This window comes from Anser brachyrhynchus, assembly GCF_964034855.1.
Source record: "Anser brachyrhynchus genome assembly, chromosome: 2".
NCBI classification, from domain to species: domain Eukaryota; kingdom Metazoa; phylum Chordata; class Aves; order Anseriformes; family Anatidae; genus Anser; species Anser brachyrhynchus.
In genome coordinates this window covers 128,076,943-128,099,596 of record NC_137695.1, presented here as the reverse complement: position 1 = coordinate 128,099,596, position 22,654 = coordinate 128,076,943, and the positions used below count along the sequence as shown (strand labels likewise).

At 42.8% G+C, this 22,654-nt stretch overlaps 1 protein-coding gene across 4 annotated transcripts in view; it reads left to right on the top strand.

Moving 5' to 3' along the window:
• The first annotated feature begins 164 nt into the window (after positions 1 to 164).
• STAU2 (staufen double-stranded RNA binding protein 2) overlaps positions 165 to 22,654 on the top strand; it is a 168,338-nt gene continuing 145,848 nt past the window's right edge. For all 4 annotated transcript variants that reach the window (XM_080581626.1, XM_080581624.1, XM_080581627.1 and 1 more), the window contains exons 1-3: positions 165 to 298; positions 18,491 to 18,698; positions 19,765 to 19,895. In XM_080581626.1, coding sequence (XP_080437752.1) covers positions 18,500 to 18,698; positions 19,765 to 19,895 — 330 coding nt within the window. In that variant the 5' untranslated portion in view covers positions 165 to 298; positions 18,491 to 18,499. The remainder of the gene's footprint in view (positions 299 to 18,490; positions 18,699 to 19,764; positions 19,896 to 22,654) is intronic.

Here is a 22,654-nt window from a genome sequence, read left to right as displayed (position 1 = left end):
GCGGACGGGGCCATTCGCGGCGCCGGAGCAGGGGGGGGAGCGGGGCCGGGGCGGCGGCGCGGGGAGCCCGCGGGGGGCGGCGGGGGCGAGGGGCGAGGAGGCGGCGGGAGGGGGGCGGCGGCGGCCGGGGGGAGGGGGGAGGAGGAGGAAGAGGAGGAAGAGGAGGAGGAGGAGGAGGAGGGGTGTCGTGGGGGGGGCGGAGTGGTTGGGGCCGGCGGCGGCCGCCGCGGCGGCGGGGTCAGTTCTCTTTAGTGTTTGCCGATGTTGGAGGCGTCCCCGAGGCGTCCCCGGGAAGCAGGTAACCGGGCCCGGGGGCGGCCCCGAGCCCCGGCAGCGCCGCCGTGGGGGGGCGCGGGACGGGAGAGCCGGGAACCGGCCGGAGGGGAGGGAGGGGAGGAAGAGGAGGGGAGGGGGCTGCTGCAGCCATGATGGCCGGGGCCCCGTCCCGCTCCCCTTCCTCTTCCTCCTCCTCCTCCTCCTCGCTCCCCCGGCGCGGGGGCTCCGAGGCCGGCAAGGCGCCGCTGCGCCACGGCGGGGATGGAGGAGGGGGGCGGCGGCGGAGGAGGAGGAGGCACCAACTCCGCCATCCGCCCCGCGGCCCTCGCCGCCGCCGCCCCTGGGGGGCCGGGGGCTCGCAGGTGGGCGCCCCAACCGTGGGGGCCCCGCGGGAGCCCCCGCCGGGCTGCCGCCGCTTTGCCAAGGCCGGGCGGTGGGGCTCGGCTCGGCTCGGCTCGGCCCGGTGGGGGCTGCGTTTGGCCGCCGGGCCTGCCCGAGAGCCGGGTGCGAGCTGCCCCGGGCGGCCGCCGGCCCCCCCGCCCCCCGATCCCGGCGGTGGGTCTCGGGGATCCCCCCGGTGTGAAGGGCACGGAGCCCGGCCCGGCCCGGCCCGGCCGCCGCCTCGCCCCGTTCCTATGGCTCTGCCCCCGCGCTCCGGACCCGGTCCGAAACTTCTTCGGCAGCGGGACCCGCGGCGCCGCGCTCCCAAAATGGATGGCAGCGCCGAGCGGCGGCGGAACGGGGTGCCCCGGCCTCCCCCGGCTTCCCCGGGCTTGGGGCTCCGGGGCCGGGGAGCCCCGCGCCTGTCAGGCAGGCCGAGGCCGTGCAGGCGGTGCCGGCCGTGCTGGCATTGAGGTCTCCGGTCGGAAAAAGTTGGTGCTGACAGCAGCCAGGCCTGGACGGGGCGGCCGTGCCCTCCTGGGGCGGCCTGGGCGCAGTGGGGGCACGAATCCCGCAGCCCTCGTGCTCAGGGCCCTCGAAGTCCTCAGTGCCCAAGCAGCAGTTCCCCAGCAGTGCATCCACCCGGCGTTGCCTCGTGGCCAGCAAGCTGGCTCTCAGGATGCCAAGCGTCTTGGGCCGCATGCGGGGCGTCCCCCGTGCAACTATTTCAGTACTAAAAAAAGTTTGTTAGACAGAAGAGCGGACGGAGTATCGCTGCCGTGGCTCCTCTCTCTGCCCCGCTCACTGTGTTGAACAGAACTGCCTGAATTGCCCCAGCGTTGTAAGGCACAAGCAGGACTGTTGCTCTGGTGTAACTAGGTGGAGTTGCACCGCATACGTTGCTCTGTCTTACTGACATTACTGCTGGCGTCAAGCTGTGCAGACATAAAGCCTTCCCGAGCTGTGTAGTAACTCCGGGTTAGGAATCGACACCCATGTAATAATATTAACGTATTTAAGCCATTTTCTAAATATAGGGAGGTTCTGCACAGGTTTTGTTGTGACATTGCTGCCTATAAACAGTGCCAGGTCTGACAGCTCTCTGAATGAAATCTCTTTGCTGAAAAGCCAGCAGCAGCACAAGATTCCCAGTACTGACTTCCAATCGCTGAACCTTAGCTTTGCCCTAGAAAAACTCCCGGAGAGGAAGATTTCTGTTCCTGCCTGTGTTTGCTAAGATTCCTGTTGCTGGCAACTAGGAACTGGACTACGACCGGCTGCTTGGTCGTTGTTTTTGAGGGGAAGGTGCAATTCAGGTTTTCTTTGCTTGAAAGAACGCTTTTCAGTGATGTTCAGCTTTGGCCAAAGTCATCCGGTTTGGGTTCAGCTCAGACTGCAGTTCGGAGGCCAGAGTCTTCAAATGCCTCGTTGCCAGCTCGAGCTACTTCGTTCTCCAAGAATAGCGTCAAAGTAATAATGAATTTGAATAATCTTTCATCCCGAGTTGTGAAAGTAGTTTGCAAAAGAGCTTCCTAATTCTACTTGCAGGAAAACTTTGTCAGAGGTGTTTTAATGACCTGACCAAGCTTAAATAAGCAATTAACTCAATCAGCCCCTTCCTTGGAGGCAAATACCGGGGTTGAGTCTGCTGCAGAGGGTTATGAGCATGACTCCACAGACATCCCGGCTGATGTAGGTGTACATGTGGGAAGCGAATCGGATGCTGCGCGTTCCAAGTGCCAAGTGGCACGAGGAGTGACCTTGGGAAGGTTAGACAACCGGCCGTGGCGGAGCAGGTCCTCCGATTCCAAGGCTGCTTCCCCAGCCACTAGGAAGGCTGCACCTGTCATGCTCTGTCTAGATAGTTTGCTTTGACCTGCCTGAAGTACGTGGCTATTGATCTTGACAGTCTTTGGAAAGGAGAGAAACGCTCAGGTCAGTTACGTCTGAGCCTTCAGCCCCAAATGCGTCCCATAACAATATCATGCAACAGGAAAGCAGGCCTTACAAGGTGGGCAGTTTTTTAGTGCTAAGTTTTTTGTGTATACTTCATACATACACATAGCCATCTGCACAGATCTTACCCCATCGGAGAGTCAAATATCTACTTCTTTACATGGGGCACGCAAATGTGGTGGGGGAGGACCCAAACCTGCAACTTTTTAGGATAACTCTAGGAACATGACTTCTGTTAATATGCTACCAAGGCTTCACTTTTCCTTTCTTGGTTATATTGATTTCCTCTCATCAGCAGCGAGATCTGTCAGATAAGTTAGCCCTGCCTTTTACCAGCACGAATTGCGTTGCACTTCTGATCTTTGGATCACTTTACAGCCTCTGTTTCTCACAACAGTTCCTGATTTTTCTCTCTCTTCCCAAAAGAGGAAGAGAAACAAAGAAAGATGTTGCTTTCTTAAAACTGCTTTGGGTACTGTTACTGGAATCCATGCAGGAAGGAGACCCCTTCAAGTGCTCACATCTCTCAGCCATCCCCTCTGCTGCTTTGACTGTGTTAGGCTTGTGAATACGACCCCGTAAGGATTGGGGCTGTTGGAGCTCCCATGAGGGGGTCCTGACCTGGCCGCCCCTCTTTAACCCACATGCTGTTCATCGACTGCTGCCGTGCCCCTGGTACCTACAACCAGCAGTTCAGAAGGATAAGGCGGGGGGGTCGGTTTGGTTGAGGGGTGTATAAAGCACAAGACCAGGGTGCAGTGAGACAGGTAGGGTGGAGAACGGGGTGGACAATTTTGCCTGGGGGAGTGAAGAGGATACATGGTGTAAATCTGGGGGTTAGGGCTGGTGGGAGCCTGTGGCAGACCCTGGGAAGAGAAGAAACGGAACCTGTGTGTAGCATTTAGTGTATAATGTGAGCCAAGGGCTCTGCTCTTAGAGATCGCTTGGGTCTGCTCATTGTCAGGGAGCAGTCATGATCAGCATTATCCAAAGTATGTTTGTGTTAAAAGATCAAGAGTTCAGGAAAAATCTGAGAGGTGGCTTGTCATGTGTTGTTCTGGAAGCTATTTAGAACAGAAAAATTGCTTGTCACGACTTCTAAAAATGAATTTTGAAAAACCATCTGTAGTAGTGTATCACTAAAGTCACGTGTATGCCTGTAGCTGTTAAATGTTGCTTCGTACTTTACCTCAGCAGCACCTTTTTATTTGTTTTTAAGCTGGCAGCATTTGGAACGTTTCCCAGTAGTGAGATCTGCACTCCAGGGCCATAGGGTACTCACCTGTGTCACACTGCATCTTTTATTTTGGTGTAATCGAGTACGCTTCCGTATAGTTTGTGACTGGTCTGTGACAAATTTATTGATGCTTAAATAAAATCAGAAACTTATTTTTCCTGGTAAATATTTTTTTGCATACAAAATGTTTAATTTTGTGACTCCCGTGTGTTTATGTATCCCCATGATCTTCTAATTTAATCACCATTGAAATGATGAGGGGGATTCTTGTTAGACTAGTTAAAAGTCAGCATTTGGGCGCAGATTTCGGTTGGTGTTCAGGGACGTCCCTGCTAATAGCCGGTGGCTAAGTATTACAGTGTGTATGGGTTAACCTGCTATCCTTAGTTTCTGGAAAAAGGCAGCTTACAAAGATGTTTACAATAATACCACACACTCAAAGGATATGTTTACAGTCTCATCTTCTCTTGAATAGCTCCAAAGGATCATGCTAACATTGGTCATGCTTCCAATTTCTCTGCTTGCCAGCTTTGAGGAACAGGGAATTAGTGCTGTGTGCCTCCTGGCTGGAGGAAATGTTTTTGAGGGTAGGAGACTGGATTTTCAAGGGAAGCTTCTTGCAGTGAAAAAGGTCACCTGTGGGAACAAGGACTCTTCAGAAGATGAGAAACCTGTGTTTTATTATTATTGCTATTCCTAATTTATTATTTTTTGGAAGCTGTCATGCACTTGTGGTTTCCAGTTTCTCGTACAATAAACTCAGTTAAGAAAAGTGGCGTTAGACAATATAAGGAAATTCCAGTACACTAAACATGCAGCTTGTTGTCAGTAACTGAAGTTGATCAGATAAGCAGCTGGCTTATCTGACTTTTTGGAAAGGAGAATTCTTCCTGTGTCATCCAGACGATGCATCCATACAGCTGATAAGTTTTGAAGTGAAGAAATCAAGATACGCTGTTCCCAAGGTGAAATTGCAGAGTTGATACAGGGCAATGTTGGGTCAGTTTGTAGCATATCCAGTTGTACCGAGACGAATAATGAACTGAAGTAACAGTCTATAGGAACACTGACTATGTCAGACAGGATAAAAACATGAAGTAATCTAAAAGTTCTTGTTAAAAAATCACCTATTTTTGTTTGTTCTATTTTTTTTTCCCCTTCCGATCATCCTTCAGTCCTGGATACTAGCTTGCAGGGTTTTTCCTTTCTCATATGTGGTAAATGTTTCCTCTGCTTTTGGTTTCAGTCTTGTGTATCTGATAGTACTTAAACTGGCCTGCTTTGAACTATCTTCCATCTGTGGTGGCAATGTTCCTCAAAAAGACATTGCCAATGAGTAATTTTCCTCAAGAGTATACACCCAAGAGACGTCTCTTTTTGTAACTGTTGTGAAAGGCTGGAAATCTTGATGAATACCAAAAATTACTCCAGAGAGGTTTCCATGAAAACCCTTTTTGTCTGTAACTCAGTCCAGCATGCTTACTGGTCTTGCATGAAATAGGTGGCTTCTCAGCTTCTGTACTGCAGTTGAGACCGTTTGTCCTTCGTGAAGGGGGATGAGAAGTTGTCTTGGATCAGGAGGCAGGTAAAGCCCACCCTGCTTCCTCAGGGACTTCTCTAAACTCTCTTTTAGGTGAATCCATAGGGTTAGATATGGGATTTGACCTCTGCAAACGGGAGGATGGCCCACACAGTCTTTTCTTCACCCTTCTTCAACTGGACAGCCTTCGTCACTAAGGCAAAGCATTAAACAAGTGAAAAGTCATTGAAGATACCGGGAGTGGATCCCATTTCCATGGACTGATGGCGTTGTCATTCATGAGGACATTTTGGATTTGGACTTGAAGGCAGCTGTAGGTATTTGCCAGGTTCCTGCAGAAGAACTAATCCAACAGTTTTCTCCAGCTGTTGTATGTAATACAGGGCTCTTCTGAAACTGGCTGCTCTAGGAATTGCTGTGAATGGGAACTCACCAGAGCAGGTACTTTGGAGGCCCTTTTTCATGTGACCATTAAACTGCACAATAACTTTCCTTGCTATTGTTGCAAATACTGTCTTGCACAGTTTACCTTTGCTCAGACACCTCATAGTCATGAGGAGCAAGAGAGACACAGCTGCTATCAAACTAATATGCCTAATGGCCCGGGTCTTTCTCAGCTTCCTCACATCTTCAGTTTTGGCAGCCAAATTTTTTAGTACAGTTTGTGCATTTTTCTCTTCATTCCACTATCACAAAAGGTCCTCAGAAAGACAGTTCAGGCCAGAACTCTACAGTTTGACTTGTTCAGCCAAGGCAGTGCTAGTTCCAGGGCCCACTCTGCTTTTCAGATTTGTGTGTCTCCGCCACTGTGTTGGATTGCAGACCTCTGCTTCACTGCTGGGGAGATGCACAGGCTCTGAGACTTCTGCTTCTGACACCTCACAGCCTAGATGCTGGACGGCTTTCGGGCTAGGAGCACTCCTTCCCTTTGCTAATGAGGAGCATTCCTGTTGGCAGGAGGCAAGACTCCATTAGGCACATATATATATATATGTGCCTATATATTATATATATAGCGAAATAGCACATGTTCTCTTGGAGATCTTAGAAAAGCGGGCCCTTCTTCCCTTTTGAAGTGTTTCTGATTTATTTAATTTTGGTTTTGAAGGTAAGAAACAGGATTCTTAGCTCAGTAATGAACAGGAGCGTTAGCTCCCTGGAAGTTCAAAAGCAAGTTTGTTCTTTCACCCTGATTTAGGGTGGTTCCAGATTCACAAAAGCTAACTTTACCCTGCTGGAGTTAATGGCCCAAGAGTCTTGAAAACATAGTGAGTGGTGAGAAAGACATTCCTTTAAAGTGGAGCTCAAAGCCCGTCCCGTCTGTCTCCATGTAGTCAGGGTACTGTTGCTAGCAGTTCAGGCATTCCTCCTATATGCAAACTTCTTTTTCTGTCGTCACTCAGTTATAGGTGCTGTTACCTTTTATTGTGAATCTCTTCATGTTACCACTGAATCAGGTTGCACTTTTAGCCCAGGCTGTCCTTTGTTTTATTTCTGTCTCTTTCTGTAAAAGTAGTTCCAAATTTTAATTCACTGTTTCAGTTCATGTATTTTTTTCTGTAATAGTTAAGCTTATAACTCCCTTCAGTCTGGGGAAGCAAAGTTATTCTGAATCAGCAACTACATGGATTGGTATCTCTTATTTGCTGTCTTGCCATATATCCTACTTGGTACTCCTAATCATTAGTACGTAAGTAGTTGGAGGCAAAAGTCTCCTGCTTTTGTCATGCTGTTTCTGTGTACTCACACTGTGCTCCATTTCAGCCAGATCTCTTTTTACTGGCCTCTTTTCTGCTGTTTGTTGTTAGTTTAATATCCTCCTCGCTGATTCAACTATAGAGATTAACCTTTTGCCATCCTGCCAGATGCATGTAGCCTCTGCTGTGCTGGAATGTGCGTGCTCAGTGTTCAGCAAGTTTTTAATGTTTAGCTTCTCACTGATCTTATAGGCAGCATTTTTTTCAGTGTTTTCTGCCTTTGCTAACTTGCATTGACTGAAAGGATTTATAACTGTACCACCAGGATTTTTTCCCCTTCCAGGATTGCCAAAATCTTCTGTAATCTGCACCTTCTTGTGGAGATAAGTAATTTGTAAGAATATGTTTCATCACGCCACTTCCTAATTTCTGTCCAAAGCGTGGTTTTGCCACAAGGAGTCAACAGGCCATTGCAGTACTTGTGTACTGTGCTGAGTTGTTGCTGATGACTCTTTGCATTCTCAGGATGCTTGAAGAGTGTGTATTGATAGCTGCTTGCTGCCAGTGGTGGGGGCACTCAGCTTTGTTCCCTTTGCCTTTTTCTGCGACTCTTCCAGGTGCGGGTCTCTTCCCATCGTGATTGCTGGAGCCTTGGGTTAGTGTCACCAAGTCGCCACTGGCTATGGAGGATTTGTCCACTTCCTTAATTTTTGCGCTTTCATTGTTTTCATTGTTTTTGAAGCAGGCTTGTGTCATCAGTTTTGCAACAGTTCATGACTTTGCCCCCAAACTTAGCATCTCAGAACCATTAATTTCCTCCAGTTGACAACTTGCATCTTGCGCTTTTCTTCAGTCAGAGAACGTAGTGCAGCCAATCCAATACTCAGTAATTATTTTGCCTTTATTCACCAGCTGATGAGAGCTGCATGTAAAATAGGAAGACGTCTCTTTCTCTGGACTCACTGCAGAACTGATCTGACAAGATGCGCTACGACTATGAGCAGGGAGCTAGTCTTAGGAGCTGCATATTGAAATCACCTTATATCCAAGCATCCCAAAACATGTTGATGGGACAGCTGCATGAAGGGGGAGCTCCAGGAGTGGTTCATGAACAGGAGATAGCAATTTCACTCAAGCTGTGTCTGGGAAGCTGCATGAGACTTAAAGGTGGGAATTCACCATTTTAGCTGTGAAACGCTCTTTTTTAGGCATTTCAGTACACTCCTGGAGAATTTAAAAAAGTCACATAAATCAGAATTTGATCTACTTACAACAGTAAAGCATAACATCTGCCACTTTGAAATATCCTTCTCTGAAGGTCCTGGAGCTGTTATAGGGGAGTGATTACATTTTGAGGAGGGCTTGTAGCAAGGGCTGTAACTTTTTGTGAAGAAAAAGGCACGTCTCTGCTGCTTCGCCAAGCTATGTTACTTGAAATGATCGGAGTAGTAGCTTGTCACAGGCAGCCAAGGAAAACCTCGATCATTGTCTGAATTCCATTAATAATATGCAATTTGTAGTTAGGGAATAAGCTTTTACTCGAGAAGTAATTTTTGCATACTTCAGAATAAAATCAGAGTCGCGGGGATCTTTTACTTAGAATAATCTTCAAATAAGACTATTTTGTAATTTAAAGTCAATCAAAGCATATTTGAGATGGTAGGAATAAAACTACTAGTTCCTAGCAGAAAGTGAAAAAATACAGCATTTAGAAATAAAAATCACAGAAATTAAAAGAAGCCAGAAAATTTGAAGGAGTTCAGTTTAGATTCTGATATTACAAATAAGGAACCAGTTACTGCTTTGCGAACAATTCCGTAGTGGCAGCATGTCAAGTCTGAGTCATGTTTTTTTCATTTACTTAATCTCCTTCTGCACTTTTAAGCTGATGATTGATTGTTAAACTAGTGGCTTAGGCTGCCCTTCTTTTCAGCTATTTTCCTTCGTGAAAAAGCTTAGCTACTCCTTTTTGTTTAACCTAAGGCGAATGTGGTTTACCTGCACATCAACTTCAGTAAGATGGTGTGACAACCTCTGTACAACCAATAACCATTTCAGTGTAACCTTTTTTTTGAGTCCCAGTGGAATATATCAATGGTTCACTTGAATGACCTGTCTCAGAAAGTAAAAAACAAACAAACAGAAACTTATAATAATTCTTTCCATGAAACTCAGCTTCTGTGTTTACAATTTCTAGAGTACTAAACTAATTTATCATATCCTTGAGGCTTTCTGCTGTGTTTTGTATGGACAAATTTTGAGGTAGCCCTGGAAATCCAGCTTAGTTTGTGTAGTCTCTCGCGATGATTGTACTACTCTCCCTCCCTTTTCCAAGGGCTGTGGAGGTTGTCTTTGGAAAAACTATCACAGACTGAAAACGTGCATCTCCCTAGACAAAGAAGTCCTAGGTAGTTTAGGTCACTTCTGTACCATGATTGTTAAAGAGTTGTGATGGTACTGCTTTTGTCTTTTGGATTAGTGGTTGCTCCCAGCTACATTAGACATATGCACAAGGATATGACCCTCTAGTGCTGTGGAGTACATATGATGTTCTGCCTCTGATCTGTAAGGCATCTATGAGCTATTTTTTTGGATATACCTCAAACCACGATGGGTTTGGGATGTGGAAGGCCTTCCAAAAAGAAGGCTCTGGTGATCATCTTGCTGTTTGGGTGGAGGAAAGTTTCACATTTTCTTTTCCATAATAATTCAGGATATCTTGGCTGGTTCGAACTGATGGCTGTGTCTGAATCAATATTCTGTCTGTCTGGTTCAGTTTATTTTCTGGGCATAAAATATGTGGCAGCATGAGAACTAGGTTAACTTGTATTGGCTGTTGGGAATTTCCTATTATTTTTTTTTCACATTTTATCTGTTTTCTGGACAGCAACAATAAAACTGGATAAATAAACTTCCTCATGAGTTTATCTTTGTAAGATGGTGGGCATTTCTATGAAACAGCCTAATCCTTCCCCCTTGGGCCTTGGGTTACAAACAAGTTGAAAAGCATTGAAATGTCTGGCTGGCTCTGTTTTTGATGCAACAGATTGACTTTCATTATCTTCTAGTTTTCTTTTGGCATTGAAATCGTTGAGTTGATAATCTCATTGATCTCCCTCGTCATTTCAAACAGGAGTTCTGTAATTATGCTTCTCAAACCGCCGTCATGCCAAGTCGCTTTCCCCAAGAGGTGTTTGCTCTGGTCACAGACCGTGTTCTCTGAGGAATTCCCAGATGTCTGGATTTTTTGTTTTGTTTCAGCTTCAGTGATCTTTGATATCAGTGAGATTGTTTTGTGAGACCAGCAATCCTTTTTTCCATTGTGGTTCAAGATGAATATTAATAAAGTTTCTCTTCTTAGGAACTCTGCTACATATCCGCAATAAGAAGTGAAGTTTCCATTTCACCCAGGTGGCTGCTCAGTGTACACAGGACCTGACCATAATTTTTCTGCTAGGCAAGAAAATCTCTTGTGGATGCCCTGGGGTGATTCAGTTTTGCTGTGTGCAGTGGGATACAGCGCAGGCCAAGTTGCTCCTTTCTCAGCATTTTCATTTCGGCCTTCCTCTTGCCGCAGGAGCAAGAGTTATGCACAGTCCTTCCTGTCAGCATCCTCTGCTTTCTGCTAAGGTCCTCCTCTCACACGCTTTTACACTCTGTATACGTTTGCATGTGCAAATTATAATCAGCACCCTAACCCCTGCATTTTCTGTCATTCCTTAAGAAAATGCCAGTCTTTGGCAAATACATTAGGTGTGGCGCTTCTGTCTGCAGCGCTTCTCATGGGAGTTTATTTGCTTCTGTAATTATGCCTGTTAGTTTTAATAAGGTCCATGATCACTTGTTTGTCTAAGACAGGTTTGACAGTAGACTGAGTAGGCTTCAGTTGCCTGCATTTCGACATCCAGTGCAGTGAGATGGTAGTTACCTCGTCTGGTCGTCAGCTGTCACTCAGCTGAGTGATTCAGCCTCAGGTAGAGGCCTACTTGTTGATTGCCTTGCCTGTGTCGACTAGTGGCGTAATGCATTCGTTCAAACACATACCCTCATGCCATTTCATTGCCTTTTCATGTCGTGGTTTATTTGAACCTTCTGCCCTGTGCAGTGCTAGATGCGGCTTGGGTCTTTTGAGAAAGGGCTTCTGCTTTTTTGAGGTATCCAGGTGTGACGTCCTGTGACATCTCAAATGGTGCTGGTAAACTGTGGATGGACCACTAAGGGGCTACTGCACCTACCGAGGTGCAGGTTACTGTTCCCGTGTGAGATGCACCGTGCATGGCCCTGCAGGTCACACATCTTTCATTTTAGTCACTTGTCTTTTGCTGTAGTGGCTCAAGCAATTTACTAGTTCCAAAGTGTTTGCTTATTATATTTGTTTCCTTTCTCGTGTATACTGTGTATTTCAAATTGTACGAATCTTATCACAATTGCAGGGCAAGCCTTTTCTGTTCCAGTCCCTTTGCTGACACATAATAATTAAGTAAAAATAAAAATCCCCAGCTTTGACCACTTTGTTTATTGAGAAAGTCTGAGCCTTTTGATTCTGTAATTAGTTACCTTATTTGTCTGTTTTGTTTTTCTTTGGAAATCTTCCTTTCTTTTCTAAATTACACAGTGCCACTGTAAGGAGGGCTGCTACAGAAGGATTGAATGAGGGACAGATGGAAGATGTATTCCCAAGTAACTGTAACCTAGTCATCGATTTAGGGACTCTCATGCTTCATGTAGCATCTTGGATCAACTTAGTCTTGGAGATTAGGGAACCAATATAGTTTCATGGTGAAAGAAGTCTGCAAGTTGAAACAGCTTCTAGCTCAGCCTTCCTAGTCTGAACTCCCTTTTTTGTTTTAATGTGCTTGTCCCGTGTAGTAATTAAAAAAGTATGTTAAGCTGACTGCTGTTTGAAGAAGTGGCTGAAAATTATTGTGAGTGCAGATTTTTTTTTTTCCCTCTAAAAATACCTTCCCGCCTCTCAAGTTTTCAGCCAGGAATGAAACACTCTTCAGAAAACTTCTCACTGATCATAAATAGGAGTTTGCAAAGGATATTCCTCTGTGGATGCTAATGCCCTGACAAAAATAACTTCTGTATTTTCTGAAAGTGTGATAGGATTTCATGCTCCGGCCTGGCGAAAGCCCAAAGAAATCTGCAGCTGCTCGTTCTGCCTGCGTCTGCTGGGCCTTCCAGGATTTGTGTGTGCCACCTCCCGTTGCGTTCAGAAAGCCGGGGAAGGCACTTTGCAGCTCCTGCTCCTGCCTCCCCACCATGCTTCGTGCTGAGCAAGTGGGTGAACTTTTCTGTAAGCCTTGCGGCTCTTTTGCATTTGAGTATTAGTCTGTAACCTGTAACACCTTCCTCACTGTGTGCATTTTTATCTTTGGTTGTAAATTGTTTAATAAACGTAATAATAATAAAAGTTAGTGATTTATTTTTTCTTATGCCTCAGGAGAGTAACATGCTTTTAAGCCCTAATTTCACTTGCTGTGGTATATTACTTATGTGTTAACTAGCTTGTAGCTGTGTCCAGATTTCCAGTGAAATTACCACACCCTAATGTAGGCCATTGTTTTTTTTTGTTTGTTTGTTTTTTTTTTTGTTTTAAATGCCACAGGTGTCTGGAGGTTGAATCACTGGGGCTGAGGTAGCGGGTTTTATGTGGGACAGCGTGAAGGAGCTGAACTTGAGTGTAAGGTTTGGCAGGGATGCTAAGCTGATTAGCGCGAGTTGAAAGGGCTGATTCCTCGCACCCACGCCAGGTCATGGGTTTATGGCCCTCCGTGTACGGGCACGGGCTCTCCGCTGATCTTTCCCTCGCTCTCATGTGAGCAGGTTCAGTGAGGTGAATTATCAGGGAGCTATTAGCTTTCTGCTGGGGGGGAGAGAGGACAAACAGGGTCGTCCTCTGCTGCGGCAGCCAGGCGTTGGATCACTGCCTGTTATCAAGCCATCCCTCGTAAGGCAAAAAGCGTCAGATTGATGGAGGAACAAACGGGGAGCACAAACAGAGTGGGGACCAGCACTGATACACGGAGACTTCTGTGCACACCGATTTCACGCGCAGTTTGTCAATTTTGCCTATTTAAAATGTATACCCAAGATAAATTTTGTTAGTAATTCTAGATAGCCATCTGCTCGCTGTTGCTTTAAGTCATGCTCTTGCTAAACTGTTTCTGTGTGGCTATCTCATTATTTGATTTTATAGAACAGAAAAGATTGAATTAGCAGCTGCTCGGAAGGTAATGCGGAGCTGTATGCTTTCTGTCATCCCCAAGTAAGCTGCTGGATGCAGCAGTACCACAGGAAAAAGAAGATACAGAAAGCTTAGGACTTGTGTAGTACTTTTTATACATATATATATTACACACATAGATATACACTTCATACATGTATATAATATGCATATACATACATTATACTTTAGCTTTATAGATGACACATTGGTATCAAAATATTTACTGCGAATGTGAGAAGCAGGGCAGAGGATAAACATTTAACCTTTTGGCAGTATTGTATGCTTTTGTGTAACATTGAATGAAGTTATATCAGGAAAATGGAGAGTTTAATGGATTTCTAGGCTAAAACGAAACCCAAACCCTCCTTGGTTAGGAAAGTTTTAGCTGTATTAGGGTTCGATGACTTGTGAACTTTTGGCAAAAGAGTTGCATTTACAAGCTGCTAACCAAAGAAAGGCTTGGTCTGGAAAAAAGGCATTGAGATGCTGCTTAGCTAGACACTGCCCACAGTCTGTTATAATGCTGGTCCTGTGCCTTTCAATATTTTCATTAATGTGGATGATAGAATAAACAGTACACTTGTTAAATTTGTGGATGCTGCAAAGCAGGGTTGGAGGAGACTGCAGACATTTTAGAACTAGAAGTAGAAATCAGCGCAATCCTGAAAAAATTAAATCATCATTTTTTCCAGTTTGCTTTCTTTTTTCTTTTTTTATTTTCAAAGGGAATTCAAGGAAGACAAAAACAAAGTCTCATTAGCTGCAAAACAGTCAGCGTCACAAACAAAACACGGCATATAGCATGCTGAGTAGCAATTCGGCAGAAAAGGACCTGGAGTCCTTAGTGTGATACTGTTGTGAAAAATAGGCACTAATTTGAATATATAAGTGGAAGTATATAAGGTAAAAGATATGTCATTTTTTAATGATTTTTTTTTTTTTGTAATCTGGCCCTCAATTCTTAGTTTTTTTAAAGCACTTTGCAAGTAAGTGTAACATGTCATTGGTTACACACCTGTACATGGAATAGATTGTGTACATTTAGTTGTATGGCATAGTAGTGTGAAAGTATGGTAGCACCATGCTCATGTGTATTTTCACATTCTGCACAGATGAACTTCAGTCTTCCATTTTCTATTCAGGTCATTAGTTTCTCCAGCTGTGTTGCTTTTTTACCCAGCAGCTGCTATTTCAAGTCAAGATTTTGCTTTTTCAGTTTTTCCACAATTTGAAAGTACATTTAACATGAAAACTCTTTGCTCGTGTTTCTGCCTTCTCTGCTGTCTTATCTGCTTTTGTCTTTCTTTGCTTATTAGATTAGTTTGACATACTCTAAGAATCATTTCACCTCAGCATTTCATTCATATTTTATGTCATAAGATTTAAGGAAATAAGCTGATGTGTTCCAGAAAAGCACAGGAAATGATAATCATTAGAAAAAAAAAAGAAGTAATTCTTTTTGCCATGTGGAGCTTTTTAGCATGACACAGGTTTGTTTGCATTTGTTAAAAATATTCTGAATCTGTGAATGTAACTAAGCTAACATATTTCCCAGCTTACGGGAAAAATGAATGGAATATTTGACAGTAATATTTTCACTTCAAAGTGTGAGAGGATTTTTTCCTGTTTTTTAACATGAGAGAAAAAATCACAGCTTACACGTTGTTTAACTTTCTACTTCATACCAAGCTGTCTAATGAAACCTGTGTAATTACCTATATAGAAAATGCTTTCAAAAGCTGAAAATAAGAAAAATGGAGTTATAGTGTATTTAGCTCCCCTTAAGTGCCTGCTGGAGGATTTCTAGTGTATCTGGGCAGGTTGGACTGAGAGAGGAAAAACGTTGCTGTATTTTAGAAGGCACCATAAGCTTTTGCAGCCTCGTGCCTTACAGACTTCAGCTCTGTAGACACGTATGCGATTAAGACTGCAAGTAATATCATTGCTGCGATGTGTTGGCGTGGTAGTTGGTGACTTTATAAAGCAACAAAGGCGGCAGTCAGCAGCTGCACAACAAAGATATCCAACAAAGATCCGAGTGTCTGTAACCATTGCGCAGCATAAAGAAAAACTCCTTTGTAGGCTCTTTGATGTGGCAGTCCCATAGACGTGAGCTGGTTAGCCACTTGAAATGAGGTGTGGGGGCTATTCCAGACATACTCATAATAGCCTAATAAATTATCCCTCTCGTGTATGCTGGCTTTTTCAAAAATATCCACGTAGCAGATTTACAGTTGTTTTAATTACGTTACCGTGCTTTATCTCTGCCCAGTTTGGTAAAATCTCTCTCCCCAAGTCCTACATTTTGTTTTGTGGTGGTGAACGGTTCTGTGCTCGTGGCTGCGGGGCTGCAAAATATTTGTGCTTCACTCTTCGTAAAATACTATGACACTGGTATAAATATACGTAAAGAGAAGATGTAGCATGCAAGTTTTTGCCCGTTTTTGTGATGACATCAAAGATTACTTGCTTGGTAATGTGAAAATGACATTACAGCACCATGTCAACTGTGTTCTCTCTGTTTTCTCTAATTGGATTTTAGAACTGATTACAAATCAATAATCTCCATATCTCATGTACTGAAGGGTTAGTCCTTGCACTTATATTTACTTCCTGGGCATCTCTGTTTATGCAGATTAATTTGCAAAACATCTGTAGTTTCTTGTAGGAGTTCTTCAGCTTTAGATATCTAAGAAAACTAGTAAAATAAACAGACCCCAACATCTAATATGTTATGATTTTATTCAGATTTCCTGCATACTTCACTGAAGTACAAAGAATCTTTTTTCTCCTAAACTTTATTTTGTTCATTTTTCCTGTTCCTTGATACTATTAACAAACTGCCTTCTATCCTTAATAGAAAAGGATCAATCCTATGATTTATCCCTTTAAAACAGCAATACAACATAACAGCAATAACAACCATAAATATACTTCATAAAACACTTGATTTTTATTTGATTATTGGTATGTTCTGCTTTCTTGAAAAGAAGAATAAACATTCAATACTGGAAGCCAAAAGGATAATTGACAGCTGACGAGGCCTGAGAATAGGCGTTCAGTAGTATCTCATACAGTATTACATGAGTGATCTTTGTTATACTCACAAATGCAAGCTAAAATGCTGTGAATACTCTTAAGGTGTTTCTTAAACATTAATTATTGTGATGATTTTTCATATTTTCTATGTGGTTTTAATTTAAAAAATATTTAATAACCATGGCCTGATTGTGCCATTATTTACTTTGATACTTACAATTAAGAAACTTTTTGAATTGTAATATGTGTAGAATCAGAGTTAAACACACAGTATAGCAAAGAATTCTATAGCTATGCTCTTTCTCCATCTTTACGTGAGGTCCCTCTAACAGCACTCCTCTGTTGTATGGCACTTTCTGTTAAATGACAGTAGAATTTTTGCAGTCTGAATTTCATACTTATTTTTGAGCACACAAAGTGTTTAAATGTATCTCAGCTGACTGCATATGTATTTTTAAATTCTGTCACTGTTAGCATTTTACTTATGGTGTTTATGAAAAGGGCAAATGATTGCATCTCAGCTTTTTTTTTTTTTTTTTTTTTTACTTTTGCCTTTCTAGAGATTAAAATCAGTCTATCTTCCCCAAGTAATAAAAATGTCCTTCCAATCTGAATGTCGTCTTCAAAGCACAGATACACAGTAATATAGTTTACTTTAGCACAGCTGCATTTGTATAATGAAGTTTTACTGTATGGTGTATCTAATGATGCAGGATTTTAACCAACCGTGTCCTTCTAACTAGAGATACTTAGGTATTTTTGAACTGGTTTTTGGGGGTGGAAAATACTGATTTAATCACATAAAAATGTATAGAGTCATACTCATTTCCATAAGACACTAATTAGAAAGTTTTTTCAGGTGTTGGGTAGGATTTTATGCTTAGAAGAGAGAATAACCCCAGGAAAAGCAGCGAAGAGCTTGTCGGTAGTGATGCTCCATGTGGTGGAGGAGGAGGAGGACGAGCTTCGGGTCCTCTTCCACGCTGGCCAGAGGGACCAGAGCTTCAGCCAGGAAAGGTCCCTGGTCACCAGGCTGCTCCCTGGCTGCTATGGGATTTGTCTCTCCACTACATTTAGTGTGTACAAACCCCAAAACCCATGCTTGGTGTTTGTTACTCAGTAGTAGCAGGTGACAGTGTTAGGTCGTCCTGTTTGCTCTTGATGCCAACAGGAGAAATCTGTGGCTTTCCCCTGGATAATGACTGCCTGTGAACTTGCTTTAGTGAATTGCCTGGGATGCTGGCTGTCCTCTGAACTGTTCCCATGTGTTTTTTGCAAGAGGTTTTGTTGGTAGCCAAAACATAGCCAAAGAGCATCCTCTCAGTGAATAAATAGCGTGAAGGAGCTGTGCTCTGACCCTGTTTCGCTTATGAGTACAGACTTAGCCAGAGAAAATGTATTGGCAGTACAGAGACCCAGCTGGGTAGGTGGGGGGAGATAATTGATATCAGGCGTATTCCAGGTAAAGGCTTTATACGCAGCTTTGTAGGCAAATATGGGAAATCTGTGGTATTTGTGTTTGTAATTTATACAGGGATTGAAGTGTTACACCTGTAGTCTGGATGAGTAATTTCCATCTGTAACCTGGATAAGTAAGCTTTATTGCCTTCTTTTTTTTTTCTTTTTCTTTTTTTTAACCTTTTTTTCTGTTCTTATTTCATCTATTTTCTAGTTTGGTAACAGGCAGGAAAAAAAAAGAGTTTTTCTCTAGTGGCCCTATTTGATGTTTTGTGTGCACGTTACTTGAAAAACTATTGCTACTACAATTCGTTGCATAGAGATCAGCTCTTGGAGAAACTGGTGAGTGCTAATCTCATCATCAGGAGATCTGTATGGAATTTTATTCTAGAATAATCATTCTTCCTTCTGTTTTTTAGGCAGGGTCATCCCACAGTTGAGCAACAAAACCTAGAGCCAGGACACGCGGGTTCTGCTTTAGTCATGTTCTTTGGTTGCGAGCAACAACTGTTTCTCCGTGCATCAGTTTGGAAGTAATGTTTGCAGGGCCATGACTTTGGTGACTAGTTTTGTGACCCAGATCCAGTAGCAAAAAGAAGTGTTGTTAATATCAATACTGTCACTCGGCATTCAAAACGCAAAGCGCCCTGCTCATAGTACTTTGTTTATTACAGCGATAGATAATGGCACAAGTTAAGATGCAGACTACAGCAAACCTGTCCGGACCTACCATGTCCCCTATGGTGCTACCCCTCCCAGTAACAACTACAAACACGCTGGGTCTGCCACCTGCCATGAATGGATCCATTTCGGAACCGGCTGCCAGCTGTAGCAGTCCTACTGCTGGCCCCGTGGATCCTGCTCCCGCTAGCAACTCACCAGGTATGTTGGTCCAGCTCTGTTTTCTTTGTTGTTCAAGTGAATCTGTTCATCAGTGTTAATTTAAAAAAAAAAAAAAAAAGTCTTAAGGAGGGTAAAAGTAAAGAAAGAAAATTCTGTAGAAAAATATTTTAGCTAACTTGTCTGTTTACTACATTAAGTTACTTTAACAGAGCTCAGATTTACAGTAAAGTGTTGGTTAATGGTATAAAAACTCAGAAAAGAACATGTCTATTTTGTCAAATTCTGAGTGTATCTTTTACAGAGGAGTTTTAGTCGTGCAGGAAGGTCTCCAAGTGTACTTCTCTTCCCTAGAACAGAATGTCTTTAGACTGCTTGGCAGTATTTGGTGTTTCCTTTGTAGCCTAATAAATGCTGTAGTTCCTATGCTGCACGGGGTATTAAATACAGAAATGTTATCCTAAAAAGTTAAGCAAGCAGTGAAAGCATGTGTAGGGGATAAATACAAGTTGAAAAAGAAATAGGAGGAGGCTAAAAAATGTTAAGGCAGTATACATGAAGTAAATAGTCTAAGAAAGCAGAACAGAATCCTTAGAGGGAGTAGGGAGATGTTCTTTGGGAGTGCTCAGAGAGTGACTTATTACAAGCATTGAGAACTGGGAAGGAGGGCCAGCAAGTGAGGACCACAGTGTTTCATCTGCTGTATTTATCTTGCAACCTTTATGCTATCCAGTGTTGCTTCAAAGTGTTGAGAAATCATTCTGAAAGAGTAGTCAATTCACATAACAAGCATACTCCTGACAATTAACATTTTGGTGACATAGAAAATGTGGCATATGTATATGTCCATCTCCACTGTCATCTTCTATAGAGACATTTTGAAAAAAAATATTTTTAATTGCATGTATTCAAAATGAACATTATATAATGCATATTCTGTTATGATTAATATGTAAATGGTATTTAAACGTTGTATTTAGCTTATGTACAAAAATTATTTTTTAGACAAAGTATTCTTTCTTTAAGCATACTAGTGCTTTTGCAAAGTTTTGCAAAGTTGTGAAGAATACATTTATCCACAAGAACTTTACAGACTCTTTATTTACAGCTCCTCTCCAAGATAACATGGCAAACCCCAAAGAGAAAACTCCAATGTGTCTGGTAAATGAGTTAGCCCGTTTCAATAGAATTCAACCCCAGTATAAGCTTCTGAATGAACGAGGGCCTGCTCATGCCAAGGTAAGGTCACACTTCCAGGTTATGAGCCAAACATTAAATGCTGAACAAATAATGTCATGATCTCGACAAGTTCACTTGTCAAACACAACCGGGTTTCTAGTGTAAAGGGTTTCTAACATTTTTTTGATTTTGCTTTATTTTTCTTGCTTTCAGAAAGTATGTTTGTGACTCTGTTGGAGCCCTTTATATCCCTTTGTACCCTACTTTGACTTAAATCTTTGAGTTTATATTTGTTAGTCTCTATAAAGACCTTCTGAAGGTCTTTCCAGAGTATCACCACCCTTTGTTAATCTCTATGGGGTTTTTGCTTTTTAAGCTGTGTGAATCCTTCTCTCCAGATGGCTTGCCTCTGATAATTACCTCTGAATTTTTTTCATGGTAGTGCAGGTTACTATGAAGATAGTCCAATTGATATTTTTCAAGTGCTTATTGATACGATTCTGTGTCCATTGATACTGTACCTTTGGATCTCGCATTTGAGGGCACAAACTCTTTTATTGTTCTTTCCTTTAAATTTTGTGCAACCTTAAGGTTTGCAGTGATATTAGGGCTCCTAATATGATCATAGCATTAAAGGTTATAGTGAGCTGGCAGTTAATTCTTGTCAGTTCTCATGTCAATTCGGATATCCAGCTTCATTTAATAGGTAGGAATTAGGATGCTTTCAGATGATAAGGAGCATGGAGGGATATTCTCATGATCAGTAAACAGTTTCAGCTAGCTGTGGGCTCTTCTCTCAGCCCTTGTTTCTGTTGCCCATTACGTTGTCGGCTAGCACAGAGCTGATGCAAATTTCTGACAGTGTGATTTGGCTGGTTTTGTGCATGCTGGTGGAAATGATGTCAGCAGGTGCGGGGCTGCCGAGAATCAGCAAGCTCTTAGGGTCACCCATCAGTAATGGCAACTGAGGTGCTCATCCTCCCCCTGGAAGCGTTCAGGACCAGGTGATTCACTGGTTGGTTTTACGTTGTGACATGTTAAATCTGATGTGCTTTCTGTTGCTTTTCACCTAGTTGCTGCATATTTATTTTGTTACTTTTTTCCATGACTGGGATTTAAGTGCTTCAGTCATGCCAAAAGGTGTGGTGGCCACTGTTTGTATTTCTCAACAGTAAAGGGATATGAGTTGTGTTACACTTCTACTACAGTGTAGCGGGATAAGATGTAGTTCAGATATATTTGTTACTGTTTTTAAAGGAACTGGAATTACTGAAATTACTTGAGGCTGTGTTAGCTGCGCTTTTGAAAGCCAGATTTAACAAGGGTTTCTTAATTTTTCAGTTTTTCAATTTACCTCGTTACTTTTAATTATGTTCATAGTGATCAAAAAATGTGACATGCTGTGCAGATTGGTTGTTGCTCAGAAGAATGTTAAGTCTAATTTGGGCCTGTGCAGCAAGTGAGAACAACACAGGAGGGGAGAGGATGAAGAACAAGGTTGATATTAATAAGATTATGCAGACTAGTATTTCTTTGCTCTGTGGAAAGCAGAGACATAGAAACTACGACTGTGTTAGCAGTTTTGGATAATGTATTGCTAGCAACATGATGATTTATCTGATAGAATATGTGAAACAGAGCTGAGTCTGCTCTAGAAAACATGACCTAAAGGATGTGTTGCTGCTGCTGTTCACCATTTAAGGAGTTTCTCAGTTTGCTTTGTTCTTATGCAAACTGTGTTCCTGTCCACTAGTGGTTTTCGTGATTTTCAGAGGCATGCTTTACAGGACAGCTGCCTGTGTCATGGCCAGAAATGCTAGTAAATTTGTATGTCCTTTTTTTTCTAGACATCTTTGGAAAAGAGGTTTAGACAACAAGGATGAAATGGGAAGCTAGAAACAGCAGAGCTGTGAGGGAAGTGACAGTGTGGTTAGGATGCCTAGGAGCCTGCCCTCCAACAAGATCCTTCATCATAAGAAAAATCAGGTCTTTTGTTAGCATTAACTACGTTTTCAAGTGTATTTGTCAGGTTGATCCTTTCTTGTGTGCTTCTATGTCAGTGGCATCTCAGGAGACAAACTTAAAAGAAAGACTGGCGAAAGAAATTAAGAGTGGTACAGAGAAAAGAGCAGATTGCTGAGGGACATAGCACTTCAAAAGGCTGGGAAGCAGGAGAGAGGGTTTGGTGTGCAGAAGAAGTGAGGAGGAAAAAATTGTCAGACCTCAGGAACTTGGTGGAATGAAAATAAGGGCAAGGCATGATAGGCCTTAGCATTTCTGCTCTGTTGCCGTCAGGTAATTAGGTTAGACTGAAGGAATAAAAACTTCCACAAAAACCGGTGAGAAATGCCTGTGTAGCAGAACTGGCAGCTTGGGTCTGAGAACTTAGAATCTTTATTCATTGGCTACTCCAGACTTTTTTTTTAGCCAATTTTATGTGTTTAATTAAATTCTGACATACATTTTTTAATTTTTTCTTTTCAGGAGGTTTTTCTTAGATGGGATAAGTGAGAAGACTAGAGCTCCAGCTCCAGAAATTTACTTAGCAAGCCCTTTTTTAACTTAAATTGTTCTAATTTATTGCTCTAAGCACTAAGAAGGGAATTACAGATAGATAAGTAGCTGTTACCAAATATATTTTTATTGAAATTCAAGATTATTCTCCCCCTGTGAAAATACTACACTGATAATTTCTTTCAGTTCTGTTAGTAATAAGGATGTATGTTCATAGATAATGTATATAAGATATGGGTATTTAGCTCTCATACCCAGCTTAACTTTCAAGTCTGAGGGGTAGCACTTGACAGGATGCAACATTT